Below are 26,041 nucleotides of genomic sequence, written 5' to 3'. Positions count from 1 at the left end.
GTCTGTTCTTCCTGCCCCTGATCCCTTTCTCTCTCTCCCACTTTTCCCTCTGACTCTCCATCCTTTTGTCTGTCTGTGCCTCACTCACCTCCACATCCTTCCCTCCCTGTTTCTGTCTCTCTGTTCTTCCCCATCTCTCTCTCCCACCTCCCTGTCTCTTTCCCCTCACCTGTGTCTCTTCACCTCGCCTTCTCTCCCCTTCCCCTTCATATCTGTGTTTCTGTACGTCTCTCTCCATCTCTCTGGCTGGCTCTTTCCCTCTTTTTCCTCCTCTGTGCCTCTCCACCACGGTATCTCTCCAGCTGGGGCCCTTCCTACGACTCTCTGCCATCTCCCAGTCTCTTCTTCCCACTCTGCTCTCCTTCTCTGCCCACCTCAGCCCGATTCTCTGCCTTGCGCCAGCGCTGTCTCTGGTTGTCTGCATCTCTCTAGCGAGCTGCCTCTTGTCCCCATCTCTATGTCACACTTCCTCTCCCTTTGTGTAGCTCCCTCTCGCCCGGTCTCTTTGCTCCGCATCTCTCTCCCTCGCCTTTCTTCCATCCTCTCCTGCATCCTCCCATCCCTCCCTGCACCCTCCCACCTCCTCTCCATCCCTCCGGCGCCCAGGCCCGCCCCCTGCCCCCGCTCCCCCTCCCCCCTCCGAAAGGGTTAACTTTGGGGAAGGGCCCGGAGTCCCCGGATGGTGATGTCAGCGTGCCGGAGAGAAAGGACGAGGTGGCGGGGGGAGGCGGAGAGGAGGAGGAGGCGGAGGAGAGAGGGCGCGTGGGGGGGCGGGGGGGACCTCGGCCTGCAGCATCCGCCGGCCCGCACCTCAGACCCCCCCGGCGGGGGGAGGCGCAGGAAGGGGGGGGCCGGCCAGGGACGGGCTGGGGAGGGGGGGCCGCGCAGCCCCCCCGGGCCATGCTGACTCCCGGGGCCTGACCCCCCCGGGCCAGCCCCCCCTCCCCCAGCTCCGCGGCCCGCCGACTGGGGGGGCCCAGCCCAGCCCCCTGGGGACCCCCGGAGAGGTGGGGGGCAGCCGGGGGGGCCGGGACGGAGCTGTCGCCGGCCCCCACCGGAGGGACGGGGCGACCTGCCGCAGGGGGGGCGGCCGGGGGTCCTGTCGGACCGGGACCAAGGGCACCATGTCGTCCGGGGCCAAGGAGGGGGGCGGGGGCTCCCCCGCCTACCATCTCCCGCACCCACACCCACACCCACCCCAGCACGCCCAATATGTGGGCCCCTATCGGCTGGAGAAGACGCTGGGCAAAGGACAGACAGGTGAGTCAGGGGAGGGGACACCTGCAGTGGGGGCAGGAGAGCTGGGGGACGAGAGCCGGACTCCTGGGTATTCAAAGGGCAGGGGCTGATCGCCCAGACCCCGGGGTCCCTCACAGAGAAGAGACTTGGGGTCAAGTCTGCTGGGTCCCCAGGATGGAGGGGGCCGGAGGCTTGGACTCTGGGGGGCAGGTGCTGAGGCCCAGAGGCTCCCACCTCACGGTTGGGGAGGGTGGTTAGAAGTTGGAGGGGCTCCAGGGCCTCAGTGGGGAAGGGAGGCCGGCCTGCAGCAGGGGCTCCGCCGGCCCTGGGAGCTGAGGTCCTTGCTGCAGTACACCTCGGGATGGGGGTGCACCCTGGGCGGCCGCTTCCCTCTGCACTGCTTTTTGGCTGAGGAGGGCCCTGGCTCCCCTGGCAGGCTGTCCCGGTAACCGGCAGTGAGGCTCAGGTGGTGGGGTGTGCCGCAGTCTCCCCCTTCTCCAGCGTGCTGGCTCTGTGTGGGGAACACAAACGGCTAGGTGGAAAGGTGGATCCGAGAGTCAAATCTCCCAGGAGTGGTTGGGGAGTCAGGGGTCATCCTTTGCTGTTGCTAAACGCTGGCTCCAGCCCTGGCCTCTCTCCTGCCAGGTGGAGGGTGGGTGGGCGTGAAGCAGGAGCTGCACACCTGTGTCTGGGCGGGGTGGGCCCAGCATCTCTTGTGAAGCTGAGGGCCAGGGTGCTAGGGAAGGGGAAGGGCTCAGACCTCAAGATCCTAGTGGTAAGGTTGGGAAGGTGTCACTGACCTGAATTCCTGAGTTATGGAAGAGGAAGGGGCCATGGGTCCTGGACGCCTGGGTCAGAGGGAGGAAGGGCTGCCCCTCCCCATCCAGGATCTGTGGCTTCGGGGCTTACTCTTGGGAAGTGGGCGCACTCTTGGGGTTTGAATGCTCCCAGCCACAGCTCCTATTAAAAGCAGATCAAAGAAGGGGATGAAAAGGTCAGGGTTTAGGAGGAGGTGGAAGAGGATGGTCTGGGAAGGGGGCAGATGTGAAAGTACATTCCTCAGGAGACATGGAGCCTCCAGAAGATTGAAGGGCAGAGAATTCAAGGAAGTGATGGGCTGAGAGAGAGAGAGAGAGGCTGAAGGCAGCAGTGAGGGAGACAACATTGTGGAGACACAGTGAGGAAAGATTGTGTGGAGACATGGACAGAAGGACAGAGAGTCCGGGTGAGAACCAGGGCAACTGCGGAGAGATGGACAATCAGAAGGGACAGAACAGGGGTATCTGGCCGGCTCAGTTAGTGAAGCACTTGGAGACTTTTGGTCACGGGGCTGTGAGTTCGAGCCCCACATGGGTGTAAAGATTACCTCCGGGGGAAAAGAAAAGAAGGGACAGCACCGAAGGTCTATGTCTATGGAAAACAGGAAGAAGAGAGCCCTCAGAGCTCGGTCAGGCCCACTGTCAAAGAGCCAGCAGGGAAAGGAGGAGGAGTCAGGGGGACTTAGGAGCTGGGAGAGTGCTCTGGGAGCACACCCCCCCATTTTCAGTCCTGCTTCCCCAGGACTGGTTAAACTCGGGGTGCACTGCATCACGGGCCAGAAGGTCGCCATCAAGATCGTGAACCGGGAGAAGCTGTCTGAGTCGGTGCTGATGAAGGTGTGTGTGCACTGGGGCAGGGCGTCCGTTTGGGGACAAGGTGGGGTAGGAGGAGGGAGGCCATGCTGACCTTCATTCCTGTGTCCCCCACTGACCCCCAGGTGGAGCGGGAGATAGCCATCCTGAAGCTCATTGAACACCCACACGTCCTCAAGCTACACGATGTCTACGAGAACAAGAAATATTTGTAGGTATTTATAGACACCCAGCCCTCATGCACCCCCCCACCCCAAGTTCCTAAGGTGGGACCTTTCTGGAAACAAGGCCTGGAGAAGCCTGGAGAAACTTAAGATCTCCTGGCTGGAGCCCCCAAAGGGCCTGTCAGCCCCTTCCCTCCTGCACAGAACACCCTCCCACACACGCATCCACAACACACACATAATCCTCCTTGTTTCCACACTGACTGGCCTGGCACTAAGGGCCAAATGTGCCCTAGCAACAGGACAGCCAAGCTTCAGCCGTCTTGGTGAGGGACAGTGGTCCATCCTGGCCCTTCTGCCCCGCCCCCCCCCCCCAACAGCCCTGCAGGGAACACTCTCTACTAGATAACCCAGATGTCCTCAACAGGGCCGGTCTTGCTAAGGGCAGCTCCCCGCCCTGCTCATCTTTGCGGAGGCCATGGGGACTTATCAAAGCATGAGGCTCTGTGAATCCTGCTTCTTCCTAGGCCCCCCTCCTCCTCCCACATAATTCTGGGTGCTATATGATAGACACCCCAACAATGGCCTTCTTAGGAGTTCCGATCCATATCTCAAAGCTGATTACCTACCCCCCAGGAAGATGGGAGTGGAGTCCAGCTGCCCAGGGTACAGACAATAGGCCTTTGTCTGGACTCTGGTGACCCAAGGGACAGCTGGGCTGGGCAGCGAGTGAGGGGACAGACCCCTGTTTCCGCCACGCAGTCCCCAGGATGAACTGACACCAGTACCCATCAGATGCTGGGGAGGTTCCCCCAGGCAGTAAGTGGCCCAGCCCCAAGTACTCATGGGAATTGTAGTCCTCAGGCTTCCCCAGGTGTGGCAGCGGGGTGGGGCTTTGTCACCAACTGGTGGAGCTCGCTCTCCCACTCCTCCACCTAGGTAGGAATAGTGAGGGCTTATGGGAGTTTGGGCTTCACATAGGACCGTCAGCTTTCCAAAAGCTCCTAGAAATTGAGCTTTTGTTCCCAGGGGCTGATGGGAATCTGAGTTTTGGCCTCCCAGAGCCAGATGGGATTTGGAGTCTTAAGGATCCAGGTGGCTGATGGGAATTAGGAGTCTATGTCCCAGAGGCTTGTGGGAGTTGGGAGTTTTAATCCTCTCAGGCACTGATGGGACTTGTAGTCTTTCTTAAAAAAACCTCACGGTCGTCAACTTAAATTGGAACACACTTCAATTGTTGTAGCCAGAAATTAATGAGAATTTGTGTTGTTGTTGTTGTTTTTAGTAACTGAGGCTTATAGGAATGAAAGGCTTGGCTTTCCAGAAGCTAATGGGAGTGGGGGAGGGGAGATGTCTTTATTTCCCAGGATCCTGTGAGAACTGAGGTGTTTCTGTCTTCTAGGCGTTATCACAGTTGTCTTACCTGCAGGAATAACTAGGAGTCCAAGTATTGATACTCCTAAAGTCGTCATGGGAGTCTCTGCTGTACAGAGCTTATGGCGGGGGGGGGGAGGGGGGGCGATGGGGTGGAGTTTTGGGTTCCCAGAGGCTGATGGACTTGGGAGTCTCTTTTCTCAGGGACTCATGGGAACTGGAGTCTCCTTTTCCCAGGGACTCATGGGAACTGGAGTCTTCTCCTCCCAGGGACTCATGGGAATTGGGATACTTTGCTTCCAAAGGCCAGTAGGATGGGGGTCTTGTGCTGGGGTCCGGGGGCTTTTGAAAGAGAGTCCAGGCTCTTTGGTCCTCCACATGCCCCTTCCAGCCCTCTGCCCCCTCCACGTCCCCCAGGTACCTGGTTCTGGAGCACGTCTCTGGAGGTGAGCTGTTTGACTACCTTGTAAAGAAGGGGAGACTGACACCCAAGGAGGCCCGGAAGTTCTTCCGCCAGATAGTGTCGGCGCTGGACTTCTGCCACAGCTACTCCATCTGGTGAGGGGGCAGCTTGAGGGGAGGCCGAGATGAGCACTGCCCACAAGGCTGACTGGAAGCCAGTGTGGTGCAGCCCCAAAATAAATCTTTATCTCTTTTTAAAAATTGAGATAAAACTCACATATCATAAAATCCACCCTTTTCAAGTATACAGTTCAGGAGTTTTTAGTATAACCAGTGTTGCGCATCACTGCTATGTAATTTTAGAACATTCTCCTCACCCCCAAAATCATCACCTCGTACACGAAGCAGTCACCCCTCCAGCCTCTGACCACCTCTGTCTCCATGGGCTTGCCTATTCTGGACGTCTCATGTAAACGGAATCATACTGTATGTGGCTGCCTGTGTCTGGCTTCTTTCTTTCTTTCCTTTTTTTTTTTTTTTTTTTTTTAAGATTTTATTTATTTATTTGACAGAGAGAGATCACAAGTAGGCAGAGAGGCAGGCAGAGAGAGAGAGGAGGAAGCAGGCTCCCTGCTGAGCAGAGAGCCCGATGCGGGGCTCAATCCCAGGACCCTGAGATCATGACCTGAGCCGAAGGCAGAGGCTCTAACCCACTGAGCCACCCAGGGGCCCCTGTGTCTAGCTTCTTTCACTCAGCAAAATGTTTTCAGGGTTCCTCCTTGTCATAATGTGTATCAGTACTTCCTTTCCGTGGCTGAATAGTACTCCATCGTGTGGCTGTGCCATACCTCCTTTATCCGTTCCCCAGTGGATAGACACTTTATTGTTTCTCTTTTTTGGTTCTTGTAAACAATACGGATCTGGGAACAATCAAGTACAAGTTTTGATGTGTACCTGTGTTTTCAATTCTCGGGTGCATCCCTGGGGCTGGAATTGTCAGGTCATATGGGGACTCTGCTTAGCCTTTTGAGGAAGTGGCAGACTGTTTTCCAAAGTGGCGGTACCCTTCACCATCCCCACCAGCAGTCCACGAGGGTTCCAATCTCTATATGTCCTTGCCAACACTTGTTATCATTTGACTTTTTTGATTATAGCCATCCTAGTAGGTATGAAGTGGTATCTTGTTGTGGTTTTGATTTGCATTTCTATGATGACTAATGTTGTAGAACATCTTTTCATGTGCTTATTGGCCATTTGTTTTATCTTCCTTGGAAAAATGTCTCTTCGGGTCCTTTGCCCATTTTTTATTGTTGTCTTTTTGATATTGAGTTCTAAGAGTTCTTTATTCTAGGAACGAGAGATAGCTCTAGGAATAACTCCTAAGAGATCCCCCCCCCCAAGACATTATTTATTTGTCAGAGAGAGAGTACAAGCATGGGGAGCAGCAGGCAGGGGGAGAAGCAGGCTCCCTGCTGAGCAATGCAGGACTCCATCCCTGGACCCCAGGATCATGACCTGTGTTGAAGGCAGATGCTTAATCAGCTGAGCCTCTCAGGCATCCCTCCTAAGAATTCTTTATTCTAAGAGCAAATCTTTTTTTTTCTTTTTTTAATTATTGCTTGGGGTTTTTTTTGCTTTTTTGTTTTGTTTTTAAGATTTTATTTATTTGACAGAGAGAGAGAGATCACAAGTAGGCAGAGAGGCAGGCAGAGAGAGAGGAGGAAGCAGGCTCCCCGCTGAGCAGAGAGCCAGATATGGGGCTCAATCCCAGGACCCTAAGATCATGACCTGAGCCGAAGGCAGAGGCTTAACCCACTGAGGCACCCAGGTGCCCCTAAGAGCAAATCTTTTATTAACTGTATATTTTTCAAGTATTTTCTTCCAGTTTGTGACATACTTCTGAGTTTGAATTTTTTTAATTCTTTTTTTTTTTTAAGATTTTATTTATTTATTTGAGAGAGGGAGCATGAGAGGAGAGAGGTCAGTGGGAGAAGCAGACATTGGGAGACCAACGTGGGACTCAATCTGGGACTCCAGGATCATGACCTGAGCCAAAGGCAGTCGCCCAACCAACTGAGCCACAAGGCACCCCCTTTTATTTTTTAATTTTTTCAAAGTTTTTTATTTAGCTAAGTGATCTCTACGCCCAACATCGGACTCGAACTTATGACCCTGAGATCAAGAGTCACAGATTCAGGGTACCTGGGTGGATCAGTTGGTTAAGTGTCTGACTTTGGCTCAGGTCATGAAATTGTGGTGCTGGAATTGAGCTCCGCATGGAGTCTGCACCCAGCGGGACATCTGCTTGTCCCTCCACTCCCCCAACTTGTGCTCCCTCTCTGTCTTCTCTGTCAAATAAATAAAATTTCTCAAAAAAAAAAAAAAAAAGAGAGTCGTATGCTCCCCAATTGAGCCAGCCAGGCACTCCACTTTTGTTTTTATAACAATGTTTGGTGAAAAGCAAGTTTTACATTGCGATAAATTCAAATTTGTCATATTTTTTCCTTACCGTTTGTCTTTTCTGCCTTATCTATATAAATCTTTGTCCCTAAGGCTTCCTCCTACATTTTCTTCTGAAATTTATATAGTTTTAGCTCTTGTATTCTGGTCTGGGATACATTTCAAATTAATATTTGTCTGTGATGTGAGTCAAGGGTTGAGGTTCCGTTTTTTGGCATGTGACTGTCCATATGGAAAGATCGTCCTTTCCTCACGGAATGGCCTTCAGCTCATCTTTCACCCGCATTTGTTTGCGCTCCTTCCCTCCCTGGGGTGGGGACTAGAGCTGGGGTGGGGGTGGAGGGGCTCAGAGGTAGGGATAAAGCTTGGTGATAGGAAGGCCGCCCATTTAAACTGTCAACACAGCCCTATTGGCAAGACCCAGTCAAAACCCTGACGTTACAAGCGCCGACCTCTAGGGGGCAATAGTCAACATATTTAACAACAAGTATGACCCAGTTACTGACCACGTCGGACAGAAGCTAGAATCCTCAGGCCCCACCGCACCCCCAGACATCAACCCTTAAAACTTGAAGGGTTTCCCTCCAGGGACCAGTGACTGGCTTGGGGTGACCATATTCTTTTTATTATTCAGTATGGAAGTATTTCAGTATTTCAATATTGAATAGCTCAACATTAGCCCTCTTTGCTCAGAATATCTCACGTGGTAGATATGCAAATATTTGTGGATAAAATGATACACGGTCCGGGGTCCCCTACGAAATAATCCAGTGGAGGAAGGAGAGAGTGTGTCTAGGTAGAGAAGAGAGAAGATTTGCCCTGAGTTGAAACAGGTGGGGCTGGGGGATGGGTACATGGGGCTTTCTCATGTTCTTCTCACTGCTTGGAGCACGTTTGGAATTGCCCATAATGGTTTTCAGAAGTGCCTCTGAGAGACAGCAAATGGGGCCTCGGCCTCCAGGAGGAGGGCAGAGGCCTGAGCCCCACCTGCCTGTCTCAGCCACAGAGACCTGAAGCCCGAGAACCTGCTTTTGGATGAGAAAAACAACATCCGCATCGCAGACTTTGGCATGGCGTCCCTGCAGGTGGGGGACAGCCTCCTGGAGACCAGCTGTGGGTGAGTGGGGGCCTGGCCTCCGTCGTCCCAGGGAGGGGGCAAAAAGCCGGCCAGAGGCTCACACCGCCTCTCTCCCGCAGGTCCCCCCACTATGCGTGTCCAGAGGTGATTAAGGTGAGTGAGCGGGTGGAGAGGAGGGAGGCATGGGGAGAGCATGGTGGAGAGACCCTGTCATGGCCAGGCCTGTTCCTTTCCAGGGGGAGAAGTATGACGGCCGCCGGGCGGACATGTGGAGCTGTGGAGTCATCCTCTTTGCCTTGCTTGTGGTAAGGTGCCCCTCACCTCTCCTGTCCCACTTTCTAGAACAGCCCTGCCTGGTGGGAGCACAAAACATTAAGCAAGTTCCATCTTTCCCCTCAGGCATTGTCTTCCAAATATTTAACTGGTATCAGGAAGGTGAGAGGCAGGAACCAGCAGACCAAGACCCTGGAGCACCCTTGCCCCACCCTTGCTGTGTGCCCAGAGCTAACCATGGAGTCAGAGCACTGTGAGCTAGTCCAGGGTGTCCCCGAAAGGGATGGGGTAGCCAGGAGCCCTTGGACGGCTTGGGACAGTGACTGTTCTAGGGAGCTTGTTGCAATATGGTAATAACGAATATAATCAGAGCAGACCTGTGAGCCTGGCTCTGCCCCCGGGTCTTTGCGCCTGCTTTTCTCTGTCTAGAACACTCTTCCGTCCTGACCTGTCCTGTTGCTCATCCAGTTCACAACTAGACTTCTCTTCGCTCCCATTCTCCCCGCCCCCCCCCCATGAGGTCAGACCCTCTAGGGGAGGTTCTGTCCTTCCTGGCGACTCTCAGAGTTACCATCATGTGCTGAGTTGTGAGCTCCTTGTGTGGTGTCCCCTTCTACACCATCAGCTCCCAGAAGTCAGGGCTTTTGTCTCTGTGGGTTTTATTCTGTCGGCTCGCTGTGACCTGAGCTGGCACGTAGTCGGCCCCGTCAACACGCGTGGCGCGAGTAAATGGAAGGTTTACTCTGTGCCAGGCACTGTTCCAAGCACATCACCTCGCACACTTCACTCGAAAACCCCAGAGACGAGAAGTGACTGGCTCGCAGGCACGCTGCTGCACTGCGGCAGGGCTGGGATCAGTGTGTGGTCTCTCATCCAGGAGCCTAGATGACACTGAGGGAACCGAGGCTCAACAGGCGCGCCTGGGACTCACAGCTACCCCAGGGAAGATGGGGGACGCCCGAGAGGTGGGCTCAAACAGTCCAGGCCTCCGCCCTTCTGCAGCTGGTGATTCTGGAGCCCATCCAGCTGAGTTCAAAACCCGGCTCCACCACTGTGACCAAGCCAGTCGCTCTCCCTCTCCAGGCCCGTTTCCTCGCCTGCCCAGGGCCAGTAGTTAGGGTACCAGGAGTCACAAGAATGTGATTCCCTAGAATGTCCCCTGTCAGCCTTTTGAGCGGCGCCCCATTACTAGTAGTTACTGTTATTATTACAGCTGACTCTCATAATCGACACATTCCATGTTTGAGAAGCTGCACACTCATTGGGGTTCACATATAGCCTCCCACACTTGGTGTTTCTGAGGTCATTCCCAGATGTGCGCAGAGCAGAGAAAAAGCTGAGTCCCTATCACACGTGTCCCAGCTGAAGAGGCACAAAGCGACCCTCTGCTTCCCTGCCCCACGCCCAGTTTCAGTCCATCTTGTAAACAAGTGTTTTTTCTGTGGTCTAGGGAGTGCCACAGTTTTTGCTTTTTTGCACTGTTTGCTAGTGATTTTAAATGCTCGCGCCCAGAGTACCGTCGTGTGTTCCTGAGGGCAGGCGGGGTGTTTGGTGTTGCCAAGAAAATTCCTGTGCTCATTGAGCGTCTCTCCGGCGTGAGTTAGAACGCTGTTGGCCATGCACGCCGTGGGAACAGATCACCTGCTCATGAGAGGGTGTCTGCCTTATCTTGGGCTCCTATAAGAGACACACAGGGTGGCGTGAACAACACACTTCTCACTGTTCTGGGGGCTGAGAAGTGGAGGTTCAGGGGCAAGGCCAACAACAAACACATGGCCACACTGAATGAGACAGACAAGAGGAGTCTCATCCAGGCTTCCAGGCCCCAGACCAGCATTGTGGGGCGCCCCTCCCCCTGCTCCCCCACACCCTGCCTCCTCAGTCCAGAGGCCTCTGACACCAGGGGTAACACCTGGAAAAGCCCTCAGAGTCATGCTGTTACCCCTGCAAGTTTTTGCCCAGCATCATCTCCTCTGAGGCCCCTCCCCCCCGACTCCCTGCTCCCCCTCCAGCTACCTGCTCACTCTGTTTGTCTCATCTCTCGGACTCCTGCCTGTCTCATCCTATGTGTCCCTTTATTGTTTGCTCTCCCCACTACTCATTCATCAACCGCTGTTTGTTAATCCGTGTGTGCCGGGCACCACTAGAGACAAAGCTCCATGGGGCCAGTGACCTGGTGTTGTCCCCTGCTCCATCCCTCGTGGCCAGATCAGAACCTGGGGGACAGCAGGGGTGCCTGCTTCATGACGAGGCTGCTGAAGTTCCTTCCATCGCTGGGGTCTCGCAGTCTAGGGTGTGAGCTGTAGGAGGGCGAGGGCTGGTTTTGTCCAGTACAAGATCCCTGACCCAAAGTGGATGCTCCCCTTCGGTTGAACCAGTGTGTGAGGATTACCCCTCCTGAAACCAGTCTGGGGAGAAACCTGTTTCTCAGATACACCCTCCAAGCTGCAACCGCAGCCTCTTAAGGCCTGGGGCCTGACTTGTCTGTTGCCAAACCCCTCCTTGCTGTGGGCCTGGAGGCTGTGGGCCAGTTGCTGGACCGCTCTATGCCTCAGTTTCCCCATCTGTAAAGTGAGATGGTCCTAGTCCCCCGTCTGCCAGTGCTTGTGGTAAGGACCACACGGGCGTTGTGTCAAGCGCTTAGGCTCTCGCTGAGACACCCTAAGCTCTGTGTGAGGGGCCTGTTATTTCTCCACAGGGGGCTCTGCCCTTTGATGATGACAATCTCCGCCAGCTGCTGGAGAAGGTGAAACGGGGGGTCTTCCACATGCCCCACTTCATCCCTCCAGACTGCCAGAGCCTCCTGAGAGGGATGATCGAAGTGGAGCCTGAGAAAAGACTCAGTGTGAGTTGGGGGGAGCGGTGGGTCATGAGGACAGAACCCCTAGAGGGACCATGAGAATGGACTTCCAGGAATTGCCTGTCAGTCCTGGGGGCGATGGCTGGGGGCGGGGGAGGGGGAGGTCACTGGATGAGCAGCAGCCCAGGGTCTGCAAATCGCACCCTCCAAACTGGGCAGGTCCTCCACAGGGGAAGGGGTGCCACTGTGCACACAGGCAATGTCCCAGGCCTGTGGTCACAGGTCGTGGTGCCCAGTCGCCACTAGGGGAAGACCTAAGCTGTCATCCTGCCCCTGGGACAGGAGGGGTACCTTTACGGACCCCCAGAGCCACCCCATCAACTTTCCTTGCGGCCCACTGTGTTCACACGACCTCATTTCTGCCTCTCTCCCTCCGCACAGCTGGAGCAAATTCAGAAACACCCCTGGTACCTGTGAGTATGGGACAACTGAGCACCTGGCTCCCTGGGGCAGAAAGGGAGGGGGCCCAAATATCAAGGGTCCCCAGCGGGAGAAGCAGCTGGAGGGTGGGATACCAAGGTTGCTCAATGAGGAGGAGCTAGAGACTCTGATTTCTGGGTCCCAGGGGAGGACACAGGCGCAGCAGGGGCTGAGAGCCAGCAATCCTGGGTTTCCAAGGGAGTAGCAGGTTGGGGCCCGGACGCCTGGTACCCCGTAACGTTTCTCCCCCTCCCCAGGGGTGGGAAACACGAGCCCGACCCTTGCCTGGAGCCAGCCCCAGGCCGCCGGGTGGCCATGCGGAGCCTGCCATCGAACGGAGAGCTGGACCCCGACGTCCTGGAGAGCATGGCTTCGCTGGGCTGCTTCAGGGACCGCGAGCGGCTGCACCGCGAGCTCCGCAGCGAGGAGTAAGACCCCCTGCTTCAGGGACGCACACCATCTGGCTGACGTCCAGCCAGCCGGCCGCTGCGCCCCAACCAGCCAGCGGAGGGCGCGCCCGGGCCTCGCGCACGCGCAGACTCCGTGGGGCATGGCGCCCGGCCGCTAGAGGGGGGCGTGGCTTAGAGTTCCCACGTGGAGCTGTTCCCAGAGCAACCAGGAGGGGGCGGCAGGACACGGGGCAGCGTGGGGAGACTAGATGCTGCAAAGTACCTGTAGGTGGTGAGGCCCACGTGGTGTCCCACAGAGTGCTTGCAAATAGCAAGTGCTCGATTATTCGGAACTGTCACGACTGAGTCAAGTAAGGGTCCAATGTGCACCGACACAAAGTCTCACCGTGTCCATGCCTAGGAAGAGGGAAGCATGGGCGCAGATACCAGTGTACCAGGCTCCCGAGAGCCACAGCTACAGGGAGGGGGTGAGACCTCTGGAGTCCAACTCCTGACCCCAGGCCTCTCCCACCTTCTCCCTCCCTTCCCCATCAGGGAGAACCAAGAAAAGATGATATATTATCTGCTTCTGGATCGGAAGGAGCGGTATCCCAGCTGTGAGGACCAGGACCTGCCTCCCCGGAATGATGTCGGTAAGAAGGCAGGGCTGGGGGTCCAGACCCCAGACTCTGGAGCGGGGGAAGGGGCTGCAGGCCTTAGGATTTTGCTTTTGTTTTGTTCAAGATTTTATTTGAGAGAGAGAGATTTTATTTTTTTATTTTTAAAGTGGGTAAACCTCTGTTTTTTAAAGATTTTATTTATTTGAGAGAGAGAGCATGAGAGGGGGTAGGGTCAGAGGAAGAAGCAGACTCCCTGTTGAGCAGGGAGCCTGATGTGGGACTTGATACTGGGACTCCAGGATCATGCCTGAGCTGAAGGCAGTCACTTAACCAACTGAGCCACCCAGGCACCCCCCCCTTTTTTTTAAGTGGGTAAACCTCTGTTTTTTAAAGATTTTATTTATTTATTTATTATTATTTATTTGAGAGAGAGAGAGCACCAGCAGAGTGAGGGGCAGAGGGAGAAGCAGGTTCCCCGCTGAGCAGGGAGCCAAGTGCGGGACTCGATCCCAGGACCCTAAGATCATGACCTGAGCCGAAGGCAGAACTTCAACCAACTGAGCCACCCAGGCGCCCCTAGCTTCCGGGTTTAGGCTCCCTGACCCGCTCTGTGAACTTGTCAAAAGTCTCCTCTCTGCACCTCCGTTTTCCACCTCTGCGAGTGCCATGTACAGCTGGGTGAAGATGGCTTCTGACTGGCTTGAAACTCTCCGCCCTCAGACCCCCCTCGGAAACGTGTGGATTCCCCCATGCTGAGCCGACACGGGAAGCGGCGGCCAGAGCGGAAGTCCATGGAAGTTCTGAGCATCACGGATGCTGGGGGCGGTGGCTCCCCAGTGCCCACCCGCCGGGCTCTGGAGATGGCCCAGCACAGTCAGAGGTGAGAGCCCCTGGCCCTCCTGCGGGTCCACAGCTCTGGGTGGGTTGGGAGGGGGTTCAGGGTCTATCCCCAGCTCCACCTCAGGGGCCCCTCTCAGGGCCTCAAATCCCCATCGCAAAGGTGTGTGGAAGGGAAAGGACATCTGAGCCTTGAGAAACCCACATACCTGATCTAAAAACAAAACAAAACAAAACAAAAATCTCTCCTGGAAACAGATCCCGTAGTGTCAGTGGAGCCTCCACCGGTCTGTCCTCCAGCCCTCTCAGCAGCCCACGGGTAAGCCCCAATTCATTAAGAAGGGGTAAAGGGGTGAACACTGGACCGGAAACTACAATTCCCAAGAAGTCTTGAGGCATTGCCTCTTTGTCTCTAAAGGGCCCCCAATCCCGTTTTAGAGCATTGCACATTTCCACCTCCGATAGGATCCGGTTTTTAGTGTTTCAAGTGTTCCTTTATGCGTTTAACAAAAGCTAATTGAGCGCCTACTGTGTACCAGTCACTGTGCTACAGCAGTGAGCATGATAGAAAAAGTCCCTATCCCCTAAAAAGGGGGGGTGGGGGGTGGAGGCGGGTGGGTAATAATTGGACTACAAGTTCCAGCATGCATCGGGACCCATCTCTGTGAGTATGGGCCTATGGGGTTCCTAAAGGCTCCTGGGAGTTGTAGTCCGCCATCTCACTCGTTTCCCCTCTTCACAGAGTCCTGTCTTTTCCTTCTCACCGGAGCCCGGGGCCGGAGATGAGGCTCGGGGCGGGGGCTCCCCGACTTCCAAAACGCAGACGCTGCCTTCTCGCGGCCCCAGGGGTGGGGGTGCCGGGGAGCAGCCTCCGCCCCCCAGTGCCCGCTCCACACCTCTGCCTGGCCCCCCAGGCTCCCCGCGCTCCTCTGGGGGCACCCCCTTGCATTCGCCCCTGCACACGCCCCGGGCCAGCCCCACTGGGACGCCAGGAACAACGCCACCCCCAAGCCCTGGCGGTGGCGTCGGGGGAGCCGCCTGGAGGAGTCGTCTCAACTCCATCCGCAACAGTTTCCTGGGTTCCCCTCGCTTTCATCGGCGCAAGATGCAGGGTACGGGGTCCCCCAGGGTGCAAGGGCTGGGGGCCTAGATTCCCGTGTTGTGTGAGAAGATGGGGCTGGGAGTAGAAATTTAGGTGTTGGGGACAGGGGGTGGGGCTTTCAGCGCTGGAGGAAGGAGGAGCCTCTCTGAAGGACACCTCCATTCAGTGCCTTGGCTCATCTTATCATTGGCTCATGGCGAGCAAGTTCCACCCTCGGAGGGCGTGGTCTACCTGGAGAGGGCTGGCATCCCCAGCAGGACCACCAGGTAGCATGCCAAGTGGGCTTTAGCTACTGGGAGGTGAATGGGCACTGGGATCTGGAACCTCTAGTTGGAGGGGACTACTGGCCCACATGCTGGACCCAGGGTAAGGGGCAAGTGTTGATCATACTCTCCCCTCCTTCACCGCACGCCAGTCCCCACTGCTGAGGAGATGTCCAGCTTGACGCCAGAGTCCTCTCCAGAGTAAGTCTGACAGGGAAGGGAAGCCAGAGGTTGGAGGGAGGGATTTATTCTCTGAGCCTGCTCCTGACCCACCTCCAACCCTCCCCTTTCACTCAGGTTGGCAAAACGCTCCTGGTTTGGAAACTTCATCTCCTTGGACAAAGAAGAACAAATATTCCTTGTGCTGAAGGACAAACCCCTCAGCAGCATCAAAGCGGACATCGTCCATGCCTTCCTGTCGGTGAGGGGCCTGGGTCTCCCTGTGTCCTGGCCAGCACAAGACTACAAATCCCAGCATCTCCCGGAGTCCACCTCCACTCTGGCCTGACTTCCTCCTGAGGCTCATGGGATCTGTAGTTTTCCATTCAGAGTTGGGTTGGGTCACTATAGGGGCAGGGAGGTGGAGAGGTTTACTGGACCCTGGGGCCTGGAGGTGGTGCAAAGGACACCTCCCTAGCGTATTAGTGAGTTGCCATTCCCTGACCACCAGGTCTGAGATTAGCAGACAGAATCGCTTTTTCCCCGGGGACCTCTGGGTTTTTGCTGCAGGAGCTAGTGGGACTTACAGGTTCTGACACAGATGTGGCAATGCTCACGGAGGCAGAGAAGTTTGCGTCATGTAATTCTGGAGGCTGAGGCTGACCCCTAGATGTGACAGGCCTTGTTACCAGCCTTTCCTCTGATGCCCTTTATAGTGGGACAAGAAAACTACAAGTCCTAGCAGGCAATGGGGCCTCCCAATGGCTTTCCTGTTATTCTTTTCCCCGTAGTGGCTGATGGAACTTGTAGTTCCTTGGGCAGAGGTCTTTGTGGGGTTGGCTATCTAGTCCCTGGAATCAGGTCACTGGAATCACCCCCTCCTTTTGTCCCCTGCCCGTCTCAGATCCCCAGCCTGAGTCACAGTGTGCTGTCACAGACCAGCTTCAGGGCCGAGTACAAGGCCAGTGGCGGCCCATCTGTCTTCCAGAAGCCCGTCCGATTCCAGGTGGACATCAGCTCCTCAGAGGGCCCAGAGCCTTCCCCACGACGGGATGGCAGTGGCAGTGGTGGCATCTACTCGGTCACCTTTACGCTCATCTCCGGTAAGCTTCCCTTGGCGAGACACTGCCTCTACCCTTTGTGTGGGATGCTCAAGACAGCTGAGCTGCGAGAGTGGCCCTGGAGGGCAGCAGGAGGGAGGAGGAGATGGTGCTCAGCTAGTGCTGACCCTATGAGGCCCCTCCTCATTCAGACCTCTGCATTCTGTCCTTCCCCCTTCTCTCATTAACATTTCATGGATTTTTTTTTTTTTTTAAGATTTTATTTATTTGGAAGAAAAACAGGTCACAAGTCAGGGGGAGGAGCAAAGGGAGAAGCAGACTCCCCACTGCGCAAAAGCTCAATGCAGGGCTTGATCTCAGGACCCTGGGATCATGACCTGAGCCAAAGGCAGACACTTAATGGACTGAGTCACCCAGGTGCCCCTTCATGGACATTTATGATGTTTCACGTGCTTTACGTGCATTGTTACATTGACGCTTCCCAGAGGACTTTGAGGTATTAGTGCTCACCCACTTTACAGAAGAGAAAACAGAGTCCTGTTGAAGCAAATTGACTTGACACAGTCCCACTGCAAACTGAGGAAGCTGGGCTCAACCTAGCCCTGCTGACCTTGAAGTGCAGAGCTGACTGTACAGCCGAAGGGCAGATGGGGCTCTCTGCCATCCCGTGTCATTCCCGCACCCAGAGCAGACAGCACCAGGTGATCACGGCACTTCTTCCTGCTGGGCTCAGCGGCAGCCTCCGAAACTACAGTCAGCCATGACCGATCAGGAGTTGGCACCAGAGATGGGAGCCACAGAAATGTCTTGCTGCCAGTCCAGCAAGTTCCTGAGCCATGATAGCGAGTCCGATTAACAAGAGATACTTCTATCTGCTACCTTTGTTAGCAGTTTTAAATGTCACAGTGACCAGCCTGCCACAATGTTAGCCCTAAGATGAAATAAGTTGCATTTTTCCCCCTTTCCTTTAAAGGCTAATATGCCGGACTTCCTCGATTTTAAGATTTTTTTTTAACTTCCTGTTTATTTTTCTTATATTCCTGTCTCTTCGGGGCCTCAGCTAGAAACTAACACGATAAATAGAAAGCCACATCCATCATTATTTTAACTCCAATCTTTCTTAGTCCCATTTGCAAATTGCGGGTTTATAATACCTAGTCCCAACACAGGGCCGGAAATTGAGCCCAAGAGGAGGCAAGTCCTTTGCTGGTTTCCACAGGGTGGAAGGGCCTTTTCTGTCTCTGTCCCCAAGTCAGCCCATCTCCGTATCTCCTCCAGGTCCCAGCCGTCGGTTCAAGCGAGTGGTGGAGACTATCCAGGCACAGCTGCTGAGCACTCACGACCAGCCCTCCGTGCAGGCCCTGGCAGGTGGGCGGCAGGGGTCCGAAGCCATGTGGCCCTCCTTTATCCTGTGGGCCAGAGGGGTGACCTGCTGAGCAAGGGCTCCAGGGCTTTGGTCCATGGGCGAGGATCACAGATTCTCAGAGAGGCTGGGGCCTGAGCTCCAGGCCAGGGCACGGGCCATCCTGGCCTGAGAAGCCCTTGTGGCCAGGGAAGGCACCTCCAGGGACCCCCAGAGGGTGCCTAGTCTCTGTGTGGGGTTGTAGAACTTCCTGCTAATGAGGGTTCTGGAACAGTGTTCTGGAGAAGGGCAAGCAGTCCTCCGGGTTTGTTCGGATCCCCCAAACAACCCCCTGTAAGGCTCCCCTGTGCCCTGTCACTAAGGAGCATTCCCCTAACAACCAGGGTAGCAGAAGGAGACCTTTGGCTGTGATCTGGGGACTTGAATGTGTTCTGCTGCTGTGACAAGCTGTCCCTTAGCGAATAATCTCATAGCCAGAGTGTGTGACAATGCCCCTGGAGTCAGACCTCTGGGTCTCACTGGGACTAACTTGGCCCGGTTTCCAAAGCCACGAGGGTTGGAGGGGTCCAGGATATATGACCTGCTGTCCGTGACCTTGCTGGCTCTGGTTGCAAATGGGTATCCTGGCAGCCGTCCCCACAGGCTTCCAGCCCCAGGATGGAGGCCCTTGGCCTCACCACGATGTTGCTGGAACATATTCCTTGGGGTTCGGCAGCCTCGAGGTTCGTGATGCTGCACTGCTTCCTCCTCCACAGATGAGAAGAACGGGGCCCAGACTCGGCCTGCTGGCACCCCACCAAGAAGCCTACAGCCCCAAGCCGGCCGCCCAGACCCAGAGCTGACCAGCTCTCCCCGCCGAGGCCCTGCTAAGGACAAGAAGCTCCTGGCTACCAACGGGACTCCTCTGCCCTGACCCCAGGGGGCCGGGGAAGGAGGGGAGCCCCCTCCACCCCTCTTCCCTGCCCCCCAACTGTGAATCTGTAAATAGGGCCCATGGAGTATGTAGGGAGGGGAGAGACAACAAACCCGGCCTTGCCCTGCAGGGATGGGGCTCAGGGGGCCGTGCCCAATGGGGGGTGGTTCTAGGGGGGACTGAGGGCGGGGGAGCTGTTTCTATTTTATTTATTGATTAATTTATTATTTTATTTATTGATCAATCTCTCTGCGGGGTGGGGTGGGGGAGGGACGGGGGCTGGTTGGGGTGGCTTAGCAGATCCGGACAGGGAAGGCCATCTGTCCTTGTGTCCCCAACTCCTCCTTCCCAGGCCCCCCCTTCCCCGGTTCTCCCCCTTCCCTCACAACCTTCTGTACGGATTTGCTCTCCGGAAGGAATTCTGGTTTCGCGTGACCCTGCCTGCGTCCGTGTCTCTGATTCCGCCGGCGGCAAAAAAAAAAAAAAAAAAAAAAATTAATAATAATAATAATAAATAGCCTTGAGCAGGGATGGCTGGCTGGCCTTGACCTCTCACTTCCTGGGTGGCCCTGATGGCAGCACGGAGGGAGGGGGCCCAGACCTCATCACCCGGGCTACTGTTCACAGGTGAATCTGCAGGGAGGTGGGGGAGGCTGGCGGGGAGCTGAGGTGGCCCGGCTGGAGGTGTAGGGTGCAGCCGTCCAGGCAGGAAAAGTCTACAGCAAACAGGCCGAAGAGTGCAAAAAGCAGCATGGCGATGGCCCACTCGCAGGCGGCAGAGGCCGAGCGCAGCGGCCAGAAATGGAGGATCATCACTTTACAGCAAGGTCAAGGGCCACACGCAGCAGGAAGGATCCCGGAGCCCAGCCAGGTCACCAGGGCCAGGCGCCCTCACGATGCAGCTGCCTCGCCCTGGCCAGAATGGCGTCTGGTAGGCCACCCACCTCTGCGGCTGCCCTCCTCCCTGGCTGACTGTTTCCCACATGTTTGTCCTGCTCAGACTCGCCCTCCAGGTGCCCCCTGAAATCCTTTTCACCTGTGAACCCACACTCACTCCAAGCTCAAACTAGCAGAGAGGCCCTCTGCTTTCTGAGATCTCTCCCTGCAACACCCTTCCTGCTTCTCGGCCAAGCCAGCGCCCACTCCCTCCTAGATCAGTTCAGACACTATTTCATTCATCCAAGGATTTTTAGGCAGCCCATAAGGTGACATCACCCCTGATCCCATAAATCCTAGAGCAAAGGAGAGGTGAGAGCACCTACACAAGGGGGTTACCCCCAGAATTGGCTTTGGTCCTCCCCCACTCTTATGCTTCCCACGGCTCTCTGTTGCCCCCAGGAAGAAACCAGTCTCCCCGTAGGCTCTTCTGAGCACCAGCAGCCTTCTGGCCTTCCCTCCGTTCTTCCCAAGGAGGAGATGGGTCCCTAACGCTACGTTTATAGCCTCTCCTCTCTCAGGGCACTTTGCCAGTAACAACCATTATTACGATCAAAACAACTCCGTTTGACAGATACAGAAACTGAAGCACAGTGATTTGAGTCACCCAGAGGCACATTAGGTTGGCAAAGAGCATCTGGGCTCCCGTGACTCACAACTGGGTTGGGTAGGATCTTCAGCTAGTGCCAGGCATGCTGGTGAATGGTTAACGACCAGCCCTGATTCGCCGCCTTGGCTAGTTTCTGGCTGTGAACACTCCCATCAAGGCCAGCCAGAGCCTCTAACAGGACAGAACCGGACAAGGAGCGGGGAGGACATGCGGACTGTTCTCCAGAGCCTGCGCAAGCTGCCTCCCTGCCATCCACCGCCAGCGCCACCGCTGGACTCTGCGACACGTCTTGGCCAAGAGACTCCCCCTCTCCGAACCTCAGTTTCCGGTCTTCAACATGATGCCCGGCGCAGGGCAGGTAGTGCCTGCCGCCGCTGGCTTGCCATCCTCCCAGTATTTCTTGGCGGCTCACTGCACTGGTCACCGAGCTAAGCACCTCATGTGCATTACTCCCTTCATTCCTTCCAGTTCCGGGGGCAGCCCTGTTATCATCCACACTGAAGAGCTGCAGGAGCTGAGACACTGAGTCCAGCCCGTGGAGTCCTTCCCCCACCAACACCCGGCTAGCACGCAGGGGAGGTGGACTTCAGTCCAGGGTGCCCTTCCCCAAGACTGACACTTCCCGGGATGCTATCATCCCCAGAAGACTGAGGCCGAGAACAGACTGCATGGAGATGAACCACCCCAGTGGAGGACCACCCCCCACTCCAACCCCTGCCACCGGCCCCAGGAAGGATACTGGTCACCAAGAGGATGCTGCAGAGGCTGCAGAGGCCCAGACGGAGTGGCCCGATCCAGGGGGCCCCGGGCTGGGGCAGTCTCCTCATGTACCAGACAAGAATAAGCTGCAGCCAAAAGTAGGAGTTGCCCAGGAATAAAGCAAAGAAGGCCCCGACCAGGTGCATGTGCAGCTGGTTCTTTTGCTGCGAAGAAAAGGGACAAGAATTGAAAGGAAGGTAGAGGGCGCCTGGGTGGCTCAGTGGGTTAGGCCGCTGCCTTCGGCTCAGGTCATGATCTCGGGGTCCCGGGATCGAGTCCCGCATCGGGCTATCTGCTCAGCGGAGAGCCTGCTTCCTCCTCTCTCTCTCTCTCTGCCTGCTTCTCTGCCTACTTGTGATTTCTCTCTGTCAAATAAATAAATAAAATCTTTAAAAAAAAAAAAAAAGAAAGGAAGGTAGATACACACAGGTGGGGGGTGAGGGGCAGGGACATGAGAGCTGTGATGGGGGGTCCTTGACCCACCAGCAGACTGGTGCGGCCTCACTCCGGAATACAGGGCCTGGCACATTGTAGACGCTCAGGAAATATTAATGCAATAAAATCTCTCGTTCTCAGCTGGGGTGGCGGAGGGCTGATATTGTCACCCAGGGGCTGAAAAATTGGTTTTGGAAGTTCTTAAAGATTGCAATGGTTTGTGGCTTGCAGATACATAGTGTATGTCATTTAATATTTTCTAAATCTTAAAAGTTTAATGAGGGGAAGTGATGACCAGCGGGAAATGTCTTTAGAAAGCTCCTTATGGGAGCAATATAATAATTTTAAGAAGAGGGGCGCCTGGATGACTCAGCCGGTTGGTTGACTGTCTGCCTTCAGCTGAGATTATGGTCTCAGGGTCCCGGGATGAACTCCTGCATCAGGCTCCCCGCTCAGCAGGGAGTCTGCTTCTCCTTCTATCCCTCCCCCTTGCTCATGATCTCGCTCTCAAAAAGACAAAAATCTTTAAAAAAAAATTTTTTTTAAGAAGTTAAAGTTGATGGGGCGCCTGGGTGGCTCAGTGGGTTAAGCCACTGCCTTTGGCTCAGGTCATGATCTCAGGGTCCTGGGATCGAGTCCCGCATCAGGCTCTCTGCTCGGCAGGGAGCCTGCTTTCTCCTCTCTCTCTCTCTGCCTGCCTCTCTGCCTACTTGTAATCTCTCTCTGTCAAATAAATAAATAAAATCTTAAAAAAAAAAAAAAAAAGAAGTTAAAGTTGAGGAGCCCAGGAATAAACGATGGGTGATGAGGCACGATGAGTTATGGGGAATTTTTCTTAGCAAGCGGAAGGCAGTCTCTTAGCCCGTAGTACTTTCATCAGGAGCAGTTAGGAGTCAGAGGCGCCACGGAAAAATTAAATATCAATATACAATCATCAATAGACTCTCTCCAATCATTGTCCCTTCTTTTGTTCTACAAATATCTACTGAACCTCAAGGTGAACAATGTGAGTTCTAGAGTCTGAATCTGGGTTCATTTCTGACCACCACGAACCAGCTGATTAATACAAAAACAAAAACAAAAAATAAAAAAACCCTCTGTTGGATTTGACTGAAAGGGTCTGTCTAGAGATGGATGAAAACCTACACAGGGTAAAGCCTAGCGCCCCGCACGGAGTGAACGCTCCATCTAAGTAGTGAGAATGAGCGGCTCTGAGTAATTTCATTATTAAAAGGGCAAAGGGGTAAGGGACGGCAGTAAATTGCCCCAGTCTTCTGGGGTTCCGTGAATAATTACACCAAGGCCTCCCACGGGGGCCTCCGTTCAGACCTCAGACCGCAGAGGAGCTCACCTCCCTCCCCGGCCCAAGGACCGCAAGAGAAACACAAGTCCCAGAAGGCCGTGCGCAGACGAGCCCCCACAATGAGAAGCCAGAGGCCCCGGGGGGTGCTGGGAGCTGTAGTCTCGGGCTCATCGGCGTGCCTGGCTGCGCTCACGAGCCGACGCCTTCTCACCTGGAAGTTGCCCACCACGGAGGTGGCCAGGGCACACAGGAGCCCCGTCCACAGGATCAGCCGGTTAAACCATTTTCTGACTCCCCAGTCCCGGAGCTGGTGGTAACGGATAATGCAGATCCAGGCGGCTGGGAGGAGAGGGAAGTGGGCCGGCAAGCCGGGCCTGGACTCCTGGGGAGGGGGTGCGGAGAGACTGGGCGTCTAGGGGTTGGGGCCTAACTCCTACATCTGGAGGAGAGGTGGGGGCTTGGATCCCTGGGGCCGGGGCCCCCTTGGCCAGGGTGGGGTAGGAGTAGGGGTGGAGGTAGGGGTGAAGGTAGGGGTGGGGTAGGGGTGAAGATGGGGGTGGGGTTTTCCCCTGAACAGGAAGGACTGAGGATATTTACCCATAGCAGCTCCCATGTTGAGCAGCTGGCTGAAGATGCAGCTCTGAGGGGGGTAAGACCCACAGAGGCTGGGGGAAAGGAAGGATCATCCTGTGGCTCCTCGGAGCCAGGCCACCTCTTCTCCCTTGGAACCCCCTGCCCCGCCAGCACCATAACTACCTGATGTAGGGGAAACCTTCCGTGAGGTTCACAGACCTGTTGGTCACGGCAAGGGCAAAACTGAAGTACAGGAGACATCAAAGTGGTTTTTAATGACAGCTTTTCCTTTTGTTACCCACAGAAACAAGGACTTCTAACTCCCCCCCACTTCAGACCCAGGAGTCCAGAACCCCAATCCCTCCTCCATCAGACCCAGGAGTCCAGGCCCCCAGTCCCTCCTCCCTCAGACCCAGAAGTTCAGAACCCCAGTCCCTCCTCCATCAGACCCGGGGTTCTCCTGCTTCTAACACTCACACGCTCCAGACTCCAGTGATAGCGGAAAAGGCCAGGAAAGCGGGCAGCACAGACAGGTAACCCCACATGCTGGGCTCTGCAGGGGAAGGAGAGGGACCACGAACCTTTCTCTCTCTCTCTCTCTCTCAGGTGAGGAATCTGCCCTGTGGGTCCAGGTGCCTCTGAAGGTGGCCTCCCAGCTCTGAGCCCCTCCAGCTCTGAGGCTCCCGTTGGCTCCCAGGGCAGAAACAGTGGATGAGGCTCTGGTCTGCTGAGACCAGCTCTCTGCCTGCGGCGCTCTCCATCCTGTAACAGCTGTCTTCCCATCCTGACCTCCCTGTTGGCTGGCCTCCCTCACCCAGCTTCAGAGCCTCTCCCAGATAGCCTCTGGGCTTCCCCAGAATGCTCACCTGTCCAAACTTTCTTCTCGCTTTCCCGGTCCTGGGCCCGAGGCTGTGGGAGAGGTTGGAAAAGGAGAGGGGACGTGGGGTAGGGCTTGGGCGGTGTCGTGGCAGAACCAAAATCCAAGCTGCCGAGCAGTCTGACCGCCCCACTGCCCGACCGTCCGACCATCCAACCCGCCACTGTGTTCAGGACCTAACCCTGCACCACCACTTCCCCTCTCAGAAACTAGTAGGGAGCACCTTACTTAGCTTCAAGGGGCCCCCAACTTCCTTCCTTCAGCTTTAAAAGTTCAATGTCCAAGTGCCCAGCCCGTGTCCTCCCCAGAACCCAGAATCTGAGCCTCTAGCTCTCTCCACCCTTCCTCCCTTGGGGACCCAGAAGTCCAGTCCCTTCTAGAATTCCTGCATTTGGTTCTAGCCCCTGGGGTCCAGCCTCCTAGCTCTTACCTTCTCTGGGGGCCCAGAATCCAGGCCCACAGGTCAGACTCCTTCCTGGGTGCAGTTTGTGTCCTTAGGCTGTTGGGGATGGGCCCGCAGTGACCCTGCCTCCTCCCCTCAGTTGCCTTCCCCTCTCCCTTCCTCTGGGCCATCTCCTGGAATTCCCCAGTGGGCAAGCTCAGGGTGGGAAGGGAGGTCTTGGTGTCGAAATTGCCATCCGATGAAGCTTCCGCCAAAAGCAATTGCTTCCTCTGCCCTGATCCTATTTTTCTGTATGTCACATAGCAACCCTCATCTTGCCAGTTTCCTCCCCTCTTGGTAATCAGACATTTGGGCCCCAGCCTCCTCCAGCTTCCCCTGGACCCAGGAGCCCAGGCCCCCACCCCCTCCTCCCAGGAGTCCAGGACCCCAGTCCCTCCTCCCTCAGACCTAGAAGTTCCAGCTCCCTTCTCCCTCAGCAGCCCACCTCTTTTTTTTTTTCAATTTGTGGTAAAATTCAGAAAACAAAAGTGAACAGTGGCATTTGGTACAGTGCCAGGGTTGTGCAACTATCACGTTATTTATCTCCAGAACTTTCTCCTCACCCCTAAAGAAACCCTGTACCCACCAAGTGTAGGCACTCCCCATTCGCTCCTGACCCCAGCCCCTGGCCAGCTCCAGACTGCTTTCTGTCTCCGTGGATTTATTAATTCTGGACGTTTCACCCACGCTGAGTCTCGTCCAGTGTTGTAACACACACCAGCACTTCAGCCCCTCCCCGGGCCGGAGAGAATTCCACTGACCCTATGTCTTTGGGGACTCAGACATCTGAACCCACCTTTTCTCCCTGTGATCCTGTGTTTCCACGGCCGCAGCAGTGAGGACTTGAGGCTGTCGGCTTCATCTAGAGTGCAGATGAGACCATGCAGGAGCAGACACACAGACATGGCACAGCCAACCAGCAACGGAGGCCAGGGTGTCACCCCTGCCCACAGTGGCTTCCCAGGCTGGAAGGCAGCCAGTCTTGGACCCCGAAAATTGGAATACAGGTGTTATAGTGAAGGTGGCACAAGGCATGGTGGCTAACTAGCCACGGTGTCCGGTGTATACTGGTGGTGAGGGAAGGCCGGGAAAATCTCACAAGCCATACTTAAAAGGAGGGAGTGTGCTGCGAGTGTTCAGGATGCAGGAACCCTTTCTCAGAAGAGTTCAGGGGGCCACCCAAACCTGGCCCGTGGGGGTCGGGTGCCTTTGTCTGCTGGGTTACCAGGAGACATGAGCCAGGCCCCAGAGTTTGCATTGCCTTAAAGGGCTTGGTCATTATCCTGAGGGTACTACGGAGCCATGGAAGGTTCTTGAGCAGAAAGGACCGAAAGGAACTGACACTGTGTGTAGACAGGAAGGAGGTACAATAATGATAACCATTAAAACATCTACAGTGTCGGGCACTGCCCAGCAACCCTGGAGGGGGTAGATCTGGAATAATGGAAGATTCACCCTTCCAGAAGATACCAGAAGATCTAGAGCTTCCAAATCCCAA

At 55.5% G+C, this 26,041-nt stretch overlaps 2 protein-coding genes across 3 annotated transcripts; one reads left to right on the top strand and one right to left on the bottom strand.

Moving 5' to 3' along the window:
- The first annotated feature begins 780 nt into the window (after positions 1–780).
- On the top strand, positions 781–19,043 carry BRSK1 (BR serine/threonine kinase 1). Of its 2 annotated transcripts, XM_059150907.1 has the most exons (19): positions 781–1,260; positions 2,800–2,894; positions 2,996–3,081; positions 4,826–4,966; positions 8,271–8,387; positions 8,468–8,501; positions 8,585–8,653; positions 11,320–11,466; positions 11,863–11,894; positions 12,159–12,329; positions 12,846–12,943; positions 13,631–13,790; positions 14,006–14,066; positions 14,490–14,859; positions 15,265–15,313; positions 15,410–15,533; positions 16,176–16,374; positions 17,611–17,700; positions 18,451–19,043. In XM_059150907.1, exons 1-19 carry the CDS (start codon positions 1,125–1,127, stop codon positions 18,606–18,608), a joined length of 2,337 nt encoding a protein of 778 aa, XP_059006890.1. In that variant the 5' UTR covers positions 781–1,124; the 3' UTR covers positions 18,609–19,043. The 2 variants fall into 2 exon arrangements, with proteins under 2 accessions (XP_059006890.1, XP_059006891.1); XM_059150908.1 differs by lacking the exon at positions 781–1,260 and having other exon boundaries at positions 2,996–3,085.
- TMEM150B (transmembrane protein 150B) lies at positions 17,337–24,627 on the bottom strand. Its single transcript, XM_059150915.1, has 9 exons — positions 24,532–24,627; positions 24,091–24,133; positions 23,702–23,777; positions 23,408–23,467; positions 23,249–23,316; positions 22,863–22,990; positions 20,894–21,077; positions 18,998–19,423; positions 17,337–18,558 (listed from the first exon to the last, which is right to left on the bottom strand). Exons 3-8 carry the CDS (start codon positions 23,767–23,769, stop codon positions 19,230–19,232), a joined length of 702 nt encoding a protein of 233 aa, XP_059006898.1. The 5' UTR covers positions 23,770–23,777; positions 24,091–24,133; positions 24,532–24,627; the 3' UTR covers positions 17,337–18,558; positions 18,998–19,229.
- Between the last annotated feature and the right edge of the window lie 1,414 nt (positions 24,628–26,041).

This window comes from Mustela lutreola, chromosome 16 (genome assembly GCF_030435805.1).
Source record: "Mustela lutreola isolate mMusLut2 chromosome 16, mMusLut2.pri, whole genome shotgun sequence".
NCBI lineage: Eukaryota > Metazoa > Chordata > Mammalia > Carnivora > Mustelidae > Mustela > Mustela lutreola.
The sequence above is the reverse complement of the archived record's forward strand: the minus strand, read 5'-3'. Positions and strand labels throughout refer to the sequence as shown.

Excerpts from the sequence above, each read along its gene's own strand:
- BRSK1 (XM_059150907.1), top strand. The coding sequence starts at position 1,125 with ATGTCGTCCGGGGCCAAGGAGGGGGGCGGGGGCTCCCCCGCCTACCAT. Across the intron at positions 16,375-17,610 it reads CACCTTTACGCTCATCTCCG|GTCCCAGCCGTCGGTTCAAG; the intron begins GTAAGCTTCCCT and ends TATCTCCTCCAG. Across the intron at positions 17,701-18,450 it reads CTCCGTGCAGGCCCTGGCAG|ATGAGAAGAACGGGGCCCAG; the intron begins GTGGGCGGCAGG and ends CCTCCTCCACAG.
- TMEM150B (XM_059150915.1), bottom strand. The coding sequence starts at position 23,769 with ATGTGGGGTTACCTGTCTGTGCTGCCCGCTTTCCTGGCCTTTTCCGCT. Across the intron at positions 22,991-23,248 it reads CAACATGGGAGCTGCTATGG|CCGCCTGGATCTGCATTATC; the intron begins GTAAATATCCTC and ends CTCTCCTCCCAG. Across the intron at positions 21,078-22,862 it reads CCGTGGTGGGCAACTTCCAG|CAAAAGAACCAGCTGCACAT; the intron begins GTGAGAAGGCGT and ends TTTTCTTCGCAG.